The sequence below is a fragment of the Ochlerotatus camptorhynchus genome, unplaced genomic scaffold (genome assembly GCF_037179485.1).
Source record: "Ochlerotatus camptorhynchus isolate MF236.1 unplaced genomic scaffold, CSIRO-AGI_Acam_v1.1 ptg000304l, whole genome shotgun sequence".
Lineage (NCBI taxonomy): Eukaryota > Metazoa > Arthropoda > Insecta > Diptera > Culicidae > Ochlerotatus > Ochlerotatus camptorhynchus.
In genome coordinates, this window is record NW_027040792.1 from 1,336,119 (window position 1) to 1,355,830 (window position 19,712).

General features: G+C 43.4%; 1 protein-coding gene and 1 long non-coding RNA gene across 4 annotated transcripts in view; one reads left to right on the plus strand and one right to left on the minus strand.

Annotated features, from left to right (window-relative positions):
• The window catches only part of Hs3st-B (Heparan sulfate 3-O sulfotransferase-B), a 292,186-nt gene extending 286,690 nt beyond the window's left edge, over positions 1–5,496 (plus strand). For all 3 annotated transcript variants that reach the window (XM_065228917.1, XM_065228919.1, XM_065228918.1), the window contains 2 exons: positions 3,841–4,014; positions 4,079–5,496. In XM_065228917.1, the coding sequence (XP_065084989.1) occupies positions 3,880–4,014; positions 4,079–5,050 (1,107 nt within the window). In that variant the 5' untranslated portion in view covers positions 3,841–3,879 and the 3' untranslated portion in view covers positions 5,051–5,496. The remainder of the gene's footprint in view (positions 1–3,840; positions 4,015–4,078) is intronic.
• Positions 5,497–15,158: 9,662 nt separating this feature from the next.
• On the minus strand, positions 15,159–18,338 carry LOC135707199 (uncharacterized). Its single transcript, XR_010518210.1, has 4 exons — positions 17,399–18,338; positions 17,104–17,332; positions 16,890–17,033; positions 15,159–15,639 (listed from the first exon to the last, which is right to left on the minus strand). It is a non-coding gene; the product is annotated as an uncharacterized LOC135707199 (long non-coding RNA).
• Positions 18,339–19,712: the final 1,374 nt, after the last annotated feature.

Consider the following 19,712-nt stretch of genomic DNA (forward strand, 5'->3'; position numbering starts at 1 on the left):
GGTCGTCCAGATTTTGGACAAGCCGCCCGAAACTTTCGTTCCGGAGTGAGACCATTCTGGAAGCAATCTCCTTGTTCAGATTGGCCATTTCACGTTTCCTCGCTAGATCTCCAGTCCTCTGAAATTGGCGTCTACGAATATTTCTCAGGCGAATTAAGAGTTGGATGTGGGAATCAATGGCAATAAACTTACCCCTTACAGGAACTCGTCGGACACACGCCTCGTCAGCCACGGTTATGGCTTGGTGGAGTCCCCCCCATCGCTCGGTCGATGTCCTCCACGGAGTCAAGCGGCGGGTTGTCGATGATGTGCCTGTCTACCACGCGTCCAAACTGGGCCCAGTTTACGCGATGGTAGTCCTTGCGCAGGCTTGGAGCAAGAGCTACGTTGTATCCCAGTTCAGCCACCACCGGTTGATGGTCGGAGCTGAGTTCGTTCAAGGCTACCGGCTTGGACAAGCCAGTATTTGTAAGAAACAGGTCTAGCGTCGATGGGTCGCCTGCCGGTGAGATGAATGTTGACTCGTCCGAGAACCAAACGGAGTACAGCCCATGCTGCGAATGGTCGAACAGCAGACGACCGTTCTGGTTCTGCTGGTAGTTCCGCCAGGCCTCATGGCGAGCATTCAGATCTCTTCCAACAACGAAGCGGGAACCGGTACGGGTGATGGTGGCTAGGTCTTTCTTGAATTTAGCCGCTAGTCCGCTGCTGCCGGCACATTGTCGAGGGCAGTAGACGGCGATGAACAGGACGTATCACGTATGATAGAGGTGCGGATATGGGACAGACTGCGGTATTTTATCCCTTTTCTGACGATGATCGCAACACCACCCCCCCTGGAGCTGTTACGATCAAGCCGAATGATGTTGTGGTCCGGTAACCAGCAACTGTCGCCGGACTTAAGGTGTGTCTCGGTGAGAAGTCCGCAAGCTCAATGGTTTTTGCTGTTAAGGAGCAAGCGTTCCATGTGACTATGCATAGTGGTTTAGATGCCATAATGCATAGCCAGTTTCACGATAGTTTCAAACTGTTCGTTCTTATTGGTGCACTTGCGGAAAGCGCTTGTAACATGGACGAACATGTTCCAACACTCGTCCACCGAGTACATACCTTCTAGCATTGGCGGTGTTCTCCAGGATTCAGGGGGAGTGGAATTTGTTCACCGGGCGTTGGTTGGGGGGGACCGAGTTGCACTCGCGGTTGCTGGTTGGTTCGAAGAGGCGGAAAATCGCCTGGCCCGAAAGTCGGGGACTTATTTTTCTTACGTCCTGGTTGGTTGGAGGTCGATGCATCCTTTCGGATACGCTTGAACTCCTCGCGTTTGGGGCACTGCCTGTCATGAGCACCGCCACAGTTGACACATTTGATAACCTCAGGACTGTCATCTGGGCAGTCGGAGGAGGCATGGTCCTTGGTGCAGAAGCTGCAGCGTGGGTTGATGTTGCAATTTCGGGTGCCGTGTCCGAAGTTGAGGCAGCGCTGACACTGCGTTACATCGCGGTGGCCACCACGGTAGGACTCCCAACGGATGATAACGTTGAAGAGCGAGCGGATTGCTTGCAACGCATTAAGCGTCACCGTCCCCTTCTTGAAGTGTACCAGGAAAAGGCAATCCTGGTACTTCCTCTGGCTTTCGTTCCTCCTCTTGATCCGAAATACGGCGATGGGGGCCAGCTTGTACCGGTCTTTAATTTCAGCTTCGATCACCTTCGTTTCGAAATTCGGAAGGCCTCGGATGACTACCTTAAATGGCTTGTCGCCCGGGATGGCGTGTGTGAAAAATTCCACTTTGGAATTCTTCAGCGAAGCCAAAGCTTTGTTGTAGTCCGCTTTGGTGTGGAGGGTGATTTTCGTGCCAATCCCGCACAGCTTGTATTCGGCAGCGACACCAAGGGATGCCATCTCTTGATCCAGCTTGTCGAGTGGTACTGACTTCACCACCAGAGGTGGAAGTTTCACTTTCGGACCGTTCTGGCCGCCCGTGGCCAATTTTTCAACGGATCCGCCGAAATCACCGACGTCACTACCGTTGATTGCTGTGGCGTTATCCTGGGAACCATTATTCCTTGGGGTATGGATACTTCCATGGTCGGATGCGTCTCTCTTCGTCTTTTTGCCGCGTTGGACAGCGTTAGACTGGGTTGCAGGGTTCGAACCCTGGTTCGAGCCTGTCTTCTTCTTCCGCTTCGACATCACACGCGATGCACCGAAACGACCGAAAACGTGAACAAACGCGTAGCACTATTAATATCACTGGCACTGAGCGAGCAAATCAAACAACCGACTGTACTGCACAACGGTTTGATGCAGAATGATCGAATCGCGATTTATTTTTCGCCTCTATTTTTGATCGTATTTTCTCAATGTTCAACCATATTGAATGCAACTTGTTTAACCCATCCTGCATCAGGGCAAAATCGAAAACAAATAAAATAGCGTAAAAACAGAATTGAGTATCTATCATAATTTTAAATTCATAAAACTTTTACTCGAATTTTGGAAAACACGACCAAATCATATGAATTTCTGGGACCCAATTGAGAGCAGCCTGCGACCCAGTGATTGAGAAACGCTGAAAATTTAATACGATTATCATCAGTTTCTCCTGCAAATATTATTTCACCACAATTTATATCTAGCACACCTCGAACAAGTTCCACTTCCCAGATTATCCAACTAGCGACCGCATGTTTTAATTCGGATTTTAATTGGATTTTCAGTTATTCTTAAATCAAACCAGACCCTTCCGAAAGAAAAACATCCTCCTCGTCTCCTCTGAAAACCGTCAAAGAAAACAAAGATTTCAAACTACAGCTCTCGCCTTTTTCGCCATCCAGCCTGGATGGATCCCTTCGCGCCCCAAAGAGGAAAAAAAAAACTTTGTCGACGTGGTGAAAATTAGCTCATCGAATATTCCTCGCAAGGCACGTCGTCGTTATCATCAAACTCCCGGTCGCCGTCCGTTCGTCAAAGTTGTGTGGGAAGCGGAAACGTCCTGGATCCGAACGAAATGATGTGCCATGATTAAATTATCATAAGAACAAGCCAACTCGAAAACCGTGGACCAGGCAGGGGACGAAGGGAAATCAAAACGAGAAAATGGGAAAGGCAAATAGTTTGCCTTACAAGAACCAGAGGCTTACCGATGCGATGTGTGAGGAATGCGGTTTTCTCCCCAAATTGATGCTCCAAGGCTTCTGTGGCAAACTTTTCCTCTCATAGTCGTTGGCGTCATTTGCCTTGGAACGACAAACACACACACACACACGTGGTTATTTATTCTAGAAATTTAGACACTCGTTTTTCGAGAACGGCAGCACCACCGCACACTTCATATACATGTTTGCGCCTGGATGCATACTTTTTGTGCACACTCAAACGCACAAGAGGCTTGCTTTTCCTCTGTCTGACTTCTTTTTCTGACAAGCGGAATAAGTGTTTCTGTGTATACCGACGATTGCTGCAGGCCAAAAGGCTCTTCCCGGTGTCCCCTATTTGAAAGTTTCGCACATTGCACTGAATCTGGCAGGGTCGGGTCCCGTGCATATGTAGCGAAAAGCCGATCCGGATTTGTAATTCGTACCGCTCACTTGGGTTGTCCTCCGGGCTGGAAAACACATCTTCCTGTCTGACATGTTGGTACCTATCTATGTGCTTTGGAAGGGTTCACAAATGCGAACGAAAGTCTGTTTGTTTTTACCACCACTCAACCCCCCTGCGGTTTTGCAATAGTTGGTTTGACTTTGTGTTACCACTTTCCTTCATGCATGCAACTCCCCCTACCGCTTTGATGGCTACAATATTAACCGGATTATCTCTTTTTCGATGTTTATTTTTCAGTTCCGGACCTGCTGCACAGCACACAGAAATACACCAGGAATGTTCTACAAATGGTATTCCAATCTGAGTAATCGTACGATCGCGATTACCATCGTCGTCTGCATCTGCATGCTGTACGTCTCCTACACATTCAACACATGCCTGATTGCGAGCATCAATCGGACGTGGAAGAAAGTATGCGCCCATAGCTTTCCACCCCCCCAGTTGCCCCTAACTGATCACATTTCTCATGTTTCAGGCCCACACGAGCTTCACCACGATGACCACGCCCACGGAGGAAACCGAAGCACCACAGATCAAAATCCTCGGCTCGATCGTCCGGATAGTTCCGCTCACCGGTGATGGCACCGGGTTCGACTCGAAAGGTCTTCTCGTCAATGCCTCCGACGGGTCGCCAAAGTATCGCTTCTTGAGGCAACAGGGTCTGCGTCCATCTCGGCACCTCCCAGACGCTCTGATCATCGGAGTCAAGAAGAGTGGAACCCGAGCCCTGCTCGAGTTCATCCGCCTTCACCCGGACGTCCGAGCTGCGGGATGTGAAGTGCACTTCTTCGATCGACACTACTCCAAGGGTCTCCACTGGTACCGGCACCACATGCCACCGACTATCGAAGGTCAAATCACCATGGAGAAGACCCCCAGCTACTTCATTACCAAGGAAGCACCCAAACGGGTCTACCACATGAATCCAAGCACCAAATTGCTGGTGGTCGTCCGAGACCCGGTGACCCGTGCCATCTCCGACTACACACAAGCCCGCAGCAAAAAAAAAGACATGAAGCGGTTCGAAGAGTTGGCCTTCCTCAACGGGACCTCCGGTGGAATCGTGGATACAACGTGGGGTCCCGTCAAGATCGGCGTCTATGCGAAGCACCTGGAACGGTGGCTCGAGTACTTCCCGCTCTCCCAGCTGATCTTCGTCAGTGGCGAGCGGCTGATCGCCGATCCAGCGGTGGAAATCGGACGAGTCCAAGACTTCCTCGGACTCAAGCGGGTAGTGAACGAGAAACATTTCTACTTCAACTCAACCAAAGGCTTCCCATGTCTGCTCAAATCCGAGGAACGATCATCGCCACACTGTCTGGGGAAGACGAAGGGTCGCAATCATCCACGGATCGAACCGCCGGCAATCGAACGATTACGAGAGTTCTATCAACCGTTCAATCTCAAGTTCTATCAGCTGACGGGGATAAATTTCGGGTGGCCCTGAGGGATTCTGCCCCACCGAAGCGTTGGTAGTTAGGTGTACATAAAGCTATTGAAATTATAAACAAAACAAATACTGACGCAAACTAGGTTTAGCTAAACAAACTCATTCCTGCAAATGACATGTTTTTGTAAATAATAACCAAAGAAAAAGAACCAAATTTGTCGCAATCGGAATGACTTTTTTTTATACCAAAAAATAATAACACGGAACAAAGCTCTGTCATCTCTAGCGATAGGATTCATTAGGGGTCAATTAGAACTGAACCAATACCAAAAATCAAACAAAAAGAAAACCAACCTACAATTCTCCCAGACGAAGGTTTAATACAAGAAGCAAATAGTGTAAATTTATCTTGCACTGATAAGAGAAATACAAAACTACATTCGCACAAACTCTATACAAAACTCCACCAAATCGTAAGGTCTGCGCCGATCTTGGATGGCATGTTGATGACATTCTAATAAACAATAGGATGATCAGTAAAAGTTGTGTCTATGTTTGGAGAGTGTGTGATATCACATCCAGGGTAAGTATGTATCAGTAGAGTGGCCCAAATCTGGTCATTCCTGGAATTTCAAGCTCAACTGGGTCGAGGCCGAGGTCATGGTGGACGGGAAGTGGTTCCTCAAAGAGCTTGCAGGCAGTTGTATGGGGAAAATCGCTAAAATGTATAGGCACAGAAAACAGACGATGAGGCTCGAACAAAATTTCTGTAAAAACTTGTGTAAAGATTCATATTCGACTTAAGCACCACTTCCCCAAACTTTAAAAAAAAACCCCTCTTTGACAACACTATAGACACTAAGTTCCGGTAGCGCCGAATGGCAATTTTCAACAGAAAATGTATCGACAGCAGTCGAAAATTGAGGATTTATAGAGGAAAATCAGGAGATGCTAGTGCCACGTAACGGCGATGTTCCACTTATCTTTACACAAGTTTCTTACGGAAGTTGAACGTCTGTTCTCTGTGGTATGGGGGAACGTACATTTATAAAATAAATCACATAACCAGTGAAAATATCCATGTGAATTTCACATAATTTTCATGTGATCCCATAGTTGTATATTGCTAGAATTTATTATGTTATGTGAAACCACAGAGAACAGGCGTTGGGGGTCGAAAAAAAATTCTCTAAAAACTAGTGTAAAGATTCCTATTTGACTTAAGCGCCACTAATGGCGACTTCCCCACTTAAAACCCTCTTTGACAACATAAGTCAAAATTAAGTGTCATGTCGGTTTGTCAGTGATATGACCACTGACAAACCGACATGACACTTAATTTGACTTATGCCCGAAAATCGTAAACCGCAGATTTAAATGTACAGTATCCGAACTGTCAAAACCATACAATTTTTTTTATATATATAAAAATAATCAGACACGAACCAATTCATAACTTTTGCATGGGGGTTCATTGCTAAATATTTCCCGCGAATTCAGAGCCAGATGTCAGTAGTGTGCTTTGGTCAGAAATTTTATTGTTTTTTGCTATGGTCATTCATGTCGGTTTGTCGGTGATATGAAAATCGTATGAACTACATGCTACGGTGATCTTATGATTTTTTCCTAGCAGCTCTAATGAATACAAAACCATATGAAGACTCATATCATGATCGTACGAAATGTTGCATGACAGAAATCAATATGGCTAATGCTTACCAGCAGGGATGTCAGGGGAATTTTGAAAAAAAATCATCGAGATGGATGAAATGTCTTCACATGTCTTTACCGCTACTCTTCAACCCAAATTTGTTCTGATCTCAGTTTTGATGTATAAAAAGTAGAAGGGTCTGTGCCTAGGGGCACGTACGGAAGCTTGACGTAGGACCGCTAGTGGACGGAATAAATGTGAAGAGCATTTAGTTCTTTTAATTGATCAATTATCTATTATCTCAACTCTTTCCGTTTTTGAATTGTAGGCGTACCAAATTTGTAGTATTTTTTTTACAAAGAGAAAGTTGATTAAGAGAATCAATCAAAATCACTTGCACCCCTGCTTCCAAGTTTGGTTACAAGATTACAACTCTGGAGAGTATTTTGTGTGGTCGTTGGGGGCTTGTGGTTCTGAATATGGACAAACAAGCACAGATAAATTCTATTCCAACTCTTTACTAATGTAAGTTTGATGGTCCTGAAAAGGGCCGTTTTATTGAAGAGAACATCCACGCTTGGCGTGTTTAGTGTAGGTGACAGCATCACGGCCCTCATTTTCCAGGATACCTTCAGCACACCTCGTAGATCAGACCGGAGATACGTTTGACACCACAACGGCGAGCCAGACGACCGATGGCGGTTATCTCGAAGATCTTTATTTCTTGTGATTGTGTGGTTTACATGTATGAATTTGTTAAGTGACACAGATGCGTCTTTTCAACTTTGGTACATTTGAGATTTTAATTATTATTTACAGTTCCTAGTCCTATCAGGCCTATTTTAAAGTAGCTTGAAGCTAGCGTTGGGTCCTTCCCGGGTTTGCGGATAGGTATGATTTTCGCTGTCTTCCAGATGCTAGGAAAGTAGTGCAGTTCCAAGCATCTGTTGAAGACAGCAGCCAGCAGAGAGTGAACCTTCATGCTGAGATTTTTCAACACTAGGTTGAATATTCCGTCAAACCCGGGGGCCTTCATGTTTTTGGTGCATTTCAGCGCTGAGCAAATCTGTTCCACTGTGATTCTATCCTCCGGAGGGATGGCACAAGGGGAGGAATCAAAGTTGAGTACGCATTGCTCAACCTGAACTTCGAGCGGACTTTGGATGTTGGAGCCAAGCAAGTGCGATTTGGCAATATGCTCACCAATCGCATTTGCTTTCTCCTGAGGGGTGATTATGAGCCGATCGTCATCATTTTCATCTTTTAGTGGCGGAATGGGTTTAGGGTGCGTCTTTAAGACCTTGGCAACTTTCCAGAATGGTCTGGAGCGGTCGTCCAGATTCTGGACAAGCCGCCCGAAGCTTTCGTTCCGGAGTGAGACCATTCTGGAAGCAATCTCCTTGTTCAGATCGGCCATTTCACGTTTCATCGCTTGATCTCCAGTCCTCTGAAACTGGCGTCTACGAACATTTCTCAGGCGAATTAAGAGTTGGGTGTGGGAATCAATAGCAATAAACTTACCCCTCACAGGAACTCGTCGGACGCACGCCTCGTCAGCCACGGTTATGGCTTGGTGGAGTCCCTCCAACGCTCGGTCGATGTCCTCCACGGTGTCAAGCGGCGGGTTGTCGATGATGTGCCTGTCTACCACGCGTCCAAACTGGGCCCAGTTTACGCGATGATAGTCCTTGCACAGGCTTGAAGCAGGAGCCACGTTGCAGCCCAGCTCAGACACCACCGGTTGGTGGTCGGAACTGAGTTCGTTCAAGGCTACCGGCTTGGACAAGCCGATATTTGTCAGGAACAGGTCTAGTGTCGATGGGTTGCCCGCCGGTGAGATAAATGTTGGCTCATCCGAAAACCAAACGGAGTACAGCCCATGCTGTGAGTGGTCGAACAGGAGACGACCGTTCTGGTTCTGCTGGTAGTTCCGCCAGGCCTCATGGCGAGCATTCAGATCTCCTCCAACTACGAAGCGGGAACCGGTACGGGTGATGGTGGACAGGTCCTTCTTGAATTTAGCCGCTAGTCCACTGCTGGCGGCACACTGTCGAGGGCAGTAGACGGCGATGAACTGGACGTATCCAGTCGACGACTCCACCTCCACACCAAGGGCCTCGATGATAGTGGTGCGGATATGGGACAGAGTGTGGTATTTTATTCCTTTCTTGACGACGACCGCAACACCACCCCCCCTGGAGCTGGTGCGATCAAGCCGGATAATGTTGTGGTCAGGCAACCAGAAGCTGTCACCGAACTTTAGATGGGTCTCGGTTAGAAGGCCCACGTCGATGCTGTGCTTGCGGAGGAAGTCGGCAAGCTCAATCTCTTTTGCTCTTACAGAGCAAGCATTCCAGGTGACGATACTTAGTGGTTTAGACGCCATACTGGATGATGAACTTACCGAGCACTTGGATCTGTTCGGGCTTATTGCGGCACTTACGAAGAGCACCGGACATGTTGACGAAGATTTCCATCAGTTCATCCGCTGAGAACAGATCGGGGTTGTTGTTTTGCGCTGTTGGTTGTCTCCAGAATCCAGGGGGGGATGGAGAGCTTTGGCCAGCAGAATCACCGGAAGTTGCTTGAGCGGAATGCACCCGTGAATTCACTTGCCTTTGCTGAGGAGCACGAAGGGGCGGGAAATCCTCCGTCCGAAATGCCGGGACTTTGTCCTTCTTGCGTCCTGGTTGGTTGTTAGTTGCCGCCTGTTTTCGGATGCGTTTGAAGTCCTCGCGTTTGGAGCACTGTCTGTCGGAACCTTGATGAGCACCACCACAGTTGGCGCATTTTAACGCCACGGCTCCATCCGCAGGGCAGTTGGAAGTGGCGTGTTCTTGAGCGCAGTTGCTACAGCGTGGCTTGATGTTGCAGTTGCGAGTGCCGTGTCCAAAGTTTAGACATCGTTGGCACTGGGTCACATCGCGATGGCCTCCACGGTATGGCTCCCATCGTACGATTATGGAGTAGATTGAGCGGATAGCCTGCAGCGCATTCAGCGTCACCGTTCCCTTCTGGAAGTGCACCAGGAAAAGACAATCCGGGTACGTCTTCACGTTTTCGTCTCGCCTCGTCATCCGAAAGACAGCGATTGGGGCCAGCTTGTACCGGTCCTTGAGTTCTTCTTCGATCGCCTTGGGATCAACATCCGGTAGACCCCTGATGACTACCTTGAAGGGTTTTTCACCGGGGATGTCGTGCGTGAAGTATTCCGCATTGGAATCCTTCAGGAATTTGACTGCGATTTCGTATTCCGCTTTCGTCCGGAGCATCACCTTAGTGCCGATCCTGCTGATCTTGTACTCAGCTGCGATGCCCAGCGATGCGAAATCGCCAATGAGCGTCTTGAGTGGCACTACCTTCACCACCAGTGGAGGAAGCTTGATTTTCGCCGCACTCGGGCCGGCAGAATTCTCGGTTTCGACGGCGTCGCCGAAATCACCGATGTCGCTGGCGTTCGTCGCGGTAACATCGTCGCGTCCGCTCGTACCATCGGACTGACCTTGGTTCTTCTTCCTCTTTTTCGTCCGCTTCACAGGGACTGGGTTGGTATTTCCAACATCGGTGGGCAGAGTAGCGTACCTATTTGAGGTAGGTACCGAGCTACCCTCACCACTGTTCTTCTTCTCCGCTTGTTCACGAAGTCGGCTCCGAGAGCGCTGTCTTCCCATCACGCGATGCGACCGACACTACTGACGACGCGACGTGCAGTATATCTGCAAACGTTTGTAACAAACTATAGATTTATCGAACAACTCGACAAAGCGAGCAAAGACCGAACTATACTGCTTGACGATCAAGCACAATATGATGAGCTAATGCCATACAGCAGCGCTCTTTTATATTTTTTCAGGTTAGAGCAGAATGATGTGCAACCAAGTGGTATAAAAGCTACAAAGACTCCTCCCATTATGAGTAGTTTGCTATCAAGTAGCGACACTGGCTCTTTTCCTTTTGCGTACACGGCGAATGAGAACGACCCAAATTTGAGTTAAGTTCACTCATAATCGCCAAAAGTGCAGGAACTCAGCGATGAGTAAATTTGTCTCATGGTTTCCTGTGGAAAACCTAAAAAAATCTGCCAGAAAATGAGGAAATTGACGAAAATTTTATTCAGTCTCGGACTGAGTGAATCCAATCTTTACTTTTCTCAAATTCGGGAATTTTTCCCTGGAAAATCCTGGAAAAACCTGAGAAAACATGATACAAATTTACTCATCGCTGAGCTCCTGCACTTTATTTCTTATTTCTGAGATAACTAAACTCAAATTTGGGTCGTTCTCATTCGCCGTGATATCACCTTGAAAGATATCGGCGTCGGTGGTTAGTGTGATTACCTCTCACCCCAGCAGGCCTGGGTCCAATCTCAGTCGGTGCCACCGGCATGTTCTAAGGCATAACATCTCTGATCACGCCTTCCTTCGGGAAGTAAAGCCGTTGGTTCCCGGTTGAGTTGATGGGTCGATTGGTAGGGTTCAGGTGTGGGAGCTGCCTCCCATTTGGTAGCATTCGGTAGCATTGGAACTCAGTACGGAAAACAAATCTCACGTCACTTTTCAATAGGTCCTATCTACATTGATCGATTCTCTTCATCGACACTCTCTTTAGTAAATAACTCGGCTTCACAAATGTTTCCTGCCGTCTTCGTCGAATAAGATGCTACATTGTTGCTTCTTCCATCGAAAATATCCGGCCGTGGCGATTCAAAATTGATCAAGGTTGATTATAATATAATATTATAATTATAATGATTACCCCTGCTTCCAGTTTGATTACATGAGCATTTTGTGTGATCGTTGGTTTTGAATATGGACAATCAGGTAGATGAATTCTATTCCTACTCTTTACTGTAATAAGCTTGGTGGCCCTAAAAAGAGCCGTTTTGTTGCCAAAGTTGGTGATGATTTAACCTCCGAAACCAAACAGAGTGCGTCTCTGTCACTTCAAAACGTAGATAACATCCATGGCTGCTTACGTTTGGCGTGTTTAGTGTAAGTGACAGCATCACGGATCTCATTTTTCAGGAACACCTTCAGCACACCTCGTAAATCAGACCGGAGATACGTTAGACACCGCCACGGCGAGCCAGACGACGGATGGTGGTTATCTTGAAGAATTTGCGTTTGGTTCTGAGTATGGCGATGAGTGTGTAAAATATTACGCAATTCCATCCTCCCTATTCGCACGCGCCCGAGGATTGGAGGCGAATGCCACTTCGACTTGTTTCGTCTACTTACTACTCTCTGACGACTGTGCTGGGGAAGGATGTAGGTAATTGGTGGATTTGTTAGGTAATTCGACGCTTTTGGACAATGCTGGACATTTACCAGTTTTTCAATAGTTTCTTGTTGAAAATCAACAATCGGAAGCATTGTCGATGCGTAATCATATTTATTATTTATTTATTTCGTCAACCAACGTAGACTAGTACAACTAATACAGTTTTGGTTTTCTTAAATATATATTTATATAAAAAAAGTAGTGTCAGCTTTCTTGTCTTTTCTTTTATGAGTTGTTATTTCTTATGGAATAAAAATATTGCTTTAGTTTATGCCGAGACATTGTAAAGTCAATGGTTTCGCAGTGTTTATTGTAAGAGGCCATCATGCGGTTTAATGGCCCATATTTTGCATAATTTGTGCGATGATGTTTTATGGCAAATAAATTTCGATTTCGGAGTTGCCGAGTGGGTGCATGGAAGTTTAATTTTGATAAAAGTTCTGTTGAGTCAATTCGCTGCGAAACGATATCATTTACAAATGAAACCATTGCATATTCACGACGCTCTTTTAATGTTTGTATGTTTATAAGCATGCAGCGTGCTTCATATGATGGAAGAGGAAATGAAGTCCAACCTAATTTACGAAGAGCGTATAATAGAAATTGTTTTTGTACTGATTCTAATCTTTCTTCGTGCGTGATTGAAAATGGAGACCATACAATGCTGCAATATTCCAGTATTGACCTCACATAGGCAATATATAGTGTTTTAATTGTGTAAGGGTCCTGACAGTTATAGCAAAAGCGCTTGATAAAGCCTAGCATTTGCCCTGTGAATAATTGTATTGTAAATAATGGTCTATGAAAGTTAGCTTAGAGTCTAAGATAATTCCTAAATCCCTAACTCTTTCACATTTGTCTACAGTTTGATTTCCTAATGCAATTGAAATGTTTGAAGTTGTTCTTTTTCTACTAAATGATATTAAGTTACATTTTTTTACATTCAATTCTAGTAGACTTTTTTTGCACCATATGTAGAATATGTGTATTTCATTCCGGAATATATTGATGTCTTCTTCATTTCTTATTTCCAAAAAGAGCTTCATGTCGTCGGCATAAATAAGCAATTTAAGTTTTTTGAGAATGTAAGATATGTCGTTTACGTATAGAATGAAAAGGAGAGGTCCCAAATGAGAGCCTTGGGGGACGTCTGAAGTGACTTGAATTGGGCTCGATTTCTTTCCGTTGAATTTAATTATTTGTTGGCGGGTAGTTAAATATGATTCAAGCCATTTCAGGAGCCCTGACTTAATTCCAATTTTTTGCAGTTTAAAGAGTAACATTGGTATGTCAATGCGGTCAAATGCCTTGCTAAAGTCTGTATAGAGAGCTTCTACGTGGTTTCCATTATCCATTGCATTCAATGAATAGTCTATAAATTCAAGTAAGTTGGTCGAGGTCGAACGACCCTTGAAAAAGCCGTGTTCTGATTTTGTGTGTATGTATTGCGTGTATTTCTGATCTATTAGTGATAAAATTATTGAAATTGGACCAGGGGCAGGTGAGTTATTAACGTTCAAAATCTTTCTTAATTTGTTACATGTTCCATTTTCGGTTTTCACAAAGTGTACCCCCATATAGAAATCAAAGACGTAGTCCTACGTCAAAACGAGCCTTTACAGAAATTCTGGGAAATTAAGGAAACTTTATTTGATTTCAACGATCTATGTAAAAGTTAGGGGACGTTGAAGATCATCAAAAAATTTCGTAGATCTTCAGGAGACTATAGAACTTCAGGGGGCACTCCACGGTAGTCTGACTGTCTTTAATCTGAACACTTTTTAATTGACACCTCGCTAATCTGCATACCGTATAAACCACAAACGAAGTGACAGACGGAGCGGCTCGAAATTTGATTTGACGCACTTACATTTGCAGTTTTCGAGTGTACCTCACGGCAACACTATCTACTCATATGTACTAGCTTAAAGTAGGAAGTACCGTATGTTATCTCTTTTTCTCTAACGAAAATTTAAAGGGAGAGCCTGTTGTCAAACAGCATGTCATTATGACGTTTAGTTGTTATCTGCTTTTCTTTTGTATAACAAAAGATCATATGCCAAAATGATTAGGGGTGAACACATCGGTTTAACATTTGCTTAGAAGTAAACGATGTTGAGCTGTCAAAGACTCGCGCTTGTTGCCATTGTTGCTACAGATTTCTTCAGTCCGTGCTTCTAACCAAAGTCAGAGTGAACCGCGACCGAGAAGACATCGACAGAACTCCTCCGTAGCGGAACCTGTTGACGGTTTTCGGGGAGTCGGTGGATGGTGATAGGAAGGAGGACCTACTGCATTTGCAGGCATTGCTGGAAACACTGAGGTACCTGATTGGAGTTTGTCACGAGGCGGTGGATGGAATTCGATGCCGATGCCGGAAGGTGGTAAGTTTAGTTCAGCCATAACATTTGATAACGGCACAAAAGCATTTGTAAACAAACTTTCTAAGGCCCTTTACACGCGAACCAAAGTACGCCCACGCAAACCAACATCATCGGATAGGGGCAACTATCACTTTTCCGAAAGTGGTATTGGTATTCGCGTGTAAAGGGCCTTAGAAAGTTTATTTACAAATGCTTTTGTGCCGTTATCAAATGTGCCTGAGTTGATTTTGGATTCTGGATTCTGTATAATAAATTTTACTTTTTCAGCATAAACTACACATATTAGTGCAATGCGCTTGCTTGCTGGAAGATTGCACATACGAGTCAAAAGTCTAACACTGCTTCTTGATGCCAAACTCGGCCTACGGATTCTAAACTCGGCTAACGCATTGAAACGCCAATGAATTCACTTCGGCCTATCGGATGAAGATAAAAATTGATTCGAACGGAGCGCTTCTTTTGTTTTTGTGAATTATGGGTGCAAAGCTTCAAATCACGCATTCTCATTGACTTTGTTCAATAGCTAATTGACTAAAGTATCTTACCAAACCCATAATTGTTAACTCTGAAATCATGGATTTATTTGATGTTTTCTGCTTGATCGGCCCAAAATAGGTTTGTGGTTATGCGAATACATAAACCGCATACTTCACAATAAATATTTGCATAAAAACTATACATCTAAATATATGTTCTTTCATAGCATTTCAACCAATAAATAAGCACCAACACAACCGATTGCAGAAATTCCCTTATAAACTCTTATTTATTTGCATCCTTACGACAGTTTACATTAGTTTGGAAGTTGCTTCCGGATGGGTTAGAGCCCGTGGCGATCTAAACCATGTAACCATGGTACGTTGTACGGCGGGAATATCCCACTTCTTCTCGGTGATCTTCATGGCGAATATCGGGCCGATCGCTGACGTACACTTTCGGCGGCGAAAGCGAAGGCAGCGGTCCAAACTTACTGCTCAGCATATCCGAAGGATTTGTTGTTACGTTGGCATTCTTCTGCGAGATGAGGTTATTTTTGCGGGTGCTCCGCTTCATTCACAGCATGTAGTATTACGTATTTCGATAACCAGTCCTTCATTTCTTCGGTGGTGATGTCATCGGTATCGTCCTCCCTGGGTCGTTGCTGCTGCTGCTGGTGTAGTTTTGGCGTTCCACTTAGCTTGTTTTCCACGAAAACCTCCCCGTTGCGGATGCTGTAGTTGTTGCGTACGATGTGCGTCTTCTTTCCTGGGGGAGCAGCTGTCGGGTTTGGCTGGACATTATGATGACGATGTGAATGGTGATGGTGCTGGCAGTATCTATTTAGGGTCAGACTACACAGAAAAAAATGTAATATCGATCAACGTAATTCAAGCTGATTTATGAAATAATGATGTAATAGCAAAAAGCAGATACAATATTACATCAATGGACGTAATTTTGTTCGCAAAATCGATGTACATCGTACAACGTAATATTACATAACCGGCGGAATGATCTCTGTGCAGCTGTTTAGGTGTAATATTCAACAACTTTTTTTTTTCTGTGTACCATTAACCCATGTTACATTACGGAATATTTAAGGTGATTCCTTGTAGAGTCCGCCACGTAGGTTATACAATGCTCTTCCACTTCGAATTTTCATTCACACAACTCTTGGCAATTAATGCCCCCTTTCACATGAAATTGCTACTTGATGTATGCTGCAGTACAGCAAACGTGGAGTAACAGTTTCATTGTGGTACGTGTCGTGGAAGCTGATATTTGTGCACTTAAAGTTTCGAAGTGGAAACGAGAATAAGGATCTCACAGCGAAACACCTTAAAAAGCATCTAACAACTAAGGAGAGCAACTCTGCTGCATAATTAAAAATGTAAGTGGGCGAAGGGAATCTAATGTTGATTTATGGATCTGAACCTTGACCTCAACGATAAAAATGTTCTTTATTGATTTTAACTATATGAAAGCTTTATACACGGCGAATGAGGACGACCCAAATTTGAGTTTAGTTCACTCATAATCGTCAAAAGTACAGGAACTCAGCGATGAGTAAATTTGTCTCATGGTTCCCTAAAAAATCTGCCGGTAAATCCTGGAAAAACCTGGGAAAACATGAGACAAATTTTACTCATCGCTGAGTTCCTGCACTTTTGGCGATTATGAGTGAACTAAACTCAAATTGGGGTCGTTCTCATTCGCCGTGTATGGGAGGTACAAGTCGACAGTGAGCATGCATAAGGGCCTATACGCGATGATCGATTCTCTTCATCGATTTTCTCTTTTGTTAATAACTCGCTAGATTTAACGTTTCTCGGTACGTTTGCTATTGCTTTTGATAGCTAATACAACTTGTTACAACTCTGCTTTGAACAAATTCTAGAAAATTGTTTCGCTTAGCTGTAGCAATGCAAAGAGAAATTCGATGAAGAGAATCGATCATCGCGTATACGCCCTTATGAATGCTCACTGTCGAAGTGTATATTTTACCCGAGCAAAGTCGGAGATCAAAATATCATCACGGTAAGAAAAGACACGGTAATAAAAAAGTACCCGAATGGGGTCATTAAAAATGTTGTCTACTTACTTCTATATGTCAATTGTAAATTTCCGCCTCTTCTTGTAGTTGTATATGTTTAAGGGCTTCTTCACGATTAGGAAAACGATAAATTTTAGTAAAGATTCTTATTGCCCATTCATACACGAGAACGTCGTCAATAACGTCGGTGAACTGAAAAATGAAATAAAAAATCGGAGTTTAGTGAGGGTGAATGGAAAACGTTTATTTTTAAATGCATTACCAATCCTGTATCTTCAGGTGAAACCAGTTGGCTGTCTAGATATAATACCATCGCGTAAAGTTGGTCATCCGTAAAAATTCGACAGACTTGTTCAAATGAAGCCAACGTGTGAATTTTGGCCAATTGATAACTGGAAAATGTTTTATACTTGTCGAAAATACATTGGAGTTCAGGCTTGAATTCTGCAAATGTGTCGTTTATTTCAGCTATTGTTAATCGGAAGCAATCTCTAAAAAATAGAGCGTTAGCGAAAAAAATACTAAAATTTATCTTAAAAATTCGCTTAAACTGATACCTTTTCTCGACTTCAATTTTTCGTTGTTCTGGTAAATGTTTCAGTAATTCTTCTAGCGCTTTAATGCATTCGTTCATTTTTTGGTTTTCCTGATCTTCGCCTGATTGGCTATTATTTTCGCCGTCAACATCAAGAGGGTTTTCTTCATTAACATATTCCGTATTATGTTCAAATCCATCATCAGGACAGTTTACATATTCTGTTTCAAATGGTTGGCTATGGACATTGCTATCATTTCGTGTAGTGGATGTAGAACAGGTCGATTTCGTTGTACGAGATTTCATATTCTTTCTGGATGTTTGTACATTACTCGGGATACCCAGCCTCCTGGCTTTTGTGTTCTTTTTCATTCTTTTGGTATTTTTATTGTTAAGATTTTTCTGCTGAATTTTTCGAACCTCTGCTTTAATGAATGTATTAAAGAGTCTATTGATAACCTTATTGAAACAGTTATAGCACATCACGGATTCATATTGATCGTATTCGATATATTCTTTCAGTCGTAGTTTAATACCTTTCCTATTGTCATTCAATAATATCTGGAACTTTTGCTTGAATGCGTTCAGAACATCCAGACCTATTTTTAACGCATTTTTACTTGGAACTATGAAGTGTTTCGAATTGAGGTTTTTTTTCAGCAAGCAGAAAGTGTAATCGTGTGCGTCGTCAGCCTGTGACTGGTTTAGCTTTTTAATACATTTTTTGTGAGTAAGCTTAGATATTGAATATCCAGTGACGTATAACAATGCATTTCTTTCCAATACATCAGGAACTGGTACATTTTCTTCAAGAGGATCGAGCGGCCGTAATACAAATTCATCACATCCTTCCAAAGGGTCGTTTTCAAGAAGATCGTTTTGGTCAGATTCATTACACGCTATAGGTACGTGGTTGTCGTCTTCACAATTCGTGTTTGTTATTGAAAGCATGTTTTTTTTTATGCAACTATATTTTAGAGCAGTTGCAAATTGCTGAGCGTTTGGCGTATCGTTGTTACCGCAGGCCCGCCTTACGCACGAAAACTCGTTCTCGAGTGGATCTTGATTTAACTTGTTGGTTCGCAAGAAGTTAAACGAGTGTTCTTCGGATAGAACTATCCATAACTTTTTTAGTCCATAGATATTATGTATCAACCCGTTGACACAAGGTGGATTTCTTTGAATCGAGTTCATGTTTTGTGAGCTGTTTCGCGCCTAAAAGTAATTTGTATTTCAACACATCTAATCACACAACTTAAGTGCACGTTGGGGAACGGGAGGGGTGTAGTCCGGCATCTTAACTTTTAAATGTACAAGGGTTAAAAAAATGGAAAACGTTTCAAAATGGATTAATTTCACACTTTCTGATTTTTAAAAGTTACAAACAATGAAAAACTAATTGATCCTTTCAAATAAACGATCTAGCTAAAAAAACAAATTTAAATTTTTTCCGCAGTGTTGTTTTCAAACATTGTACATTTAAGGGTTAAGCATTATGATTATTTTAAAATAATTGAAAGCTTTTATGGTTGATTTTCCCACGCAGAGTATTTACCTAGACTGTTTTGAATAAAATAGTGTGTGGTAGCAGGGTTTAAAAAAGGTTTGTTGGGTTGTGCTGATTAACATGCTGGTGAGCGCATACTGCTCACAAGAATCGTTATCAGCATAATTTAACAATTTTTCTCTTCTGATTGACCAATACAATTATTCGAAAGGGGAAAATTTCTTCCAGCCAATGATGTTGTTGGTTTACGTGGGCGTTGTTCGGTTCACGTGTAAGGGGCCTTACAACTTTTGTTTGCAAAAGCTTTTGTGCCATTATCAAATGTCACCCCTGATATTCAACATATCTTTATAAAAAAAACTATACAGATTGTTTTTTCTTATAAAGCATCAAAGGTCTCTCAATAAGCAGAGACAGACGTATTGCAGTATGATGTAACAATGGACAAATTATAGAATATATGATCTCATAAATATTGATTCCAACTGATTTCATGAATGAATGAAATAAGGTGAATGCGAAAAAAAGAAATCATTTACATTTTGAAGAAAATGGACAAAATTATTGTAAAATTTGATTTACCTTATGTGAATTAAAGCAGGATTGTGGAATGAATACCATCTGCTGCAGCTGATTCAGCATTTTATCTAAAGCAGACCAATGCTCACTCGTACCAGTAATAGCTGAACGAAAAGGCTAAAATTGAAAGATATATATGTAAGTACTGACATTAGCTTAATATTGTAAGAAGAATTGCCTTTCCGGTTTCATTAATAAACCGAGAGTTGAATATATCGAAAAGTTGGTCAATGTCGTTTATAAATTCAGA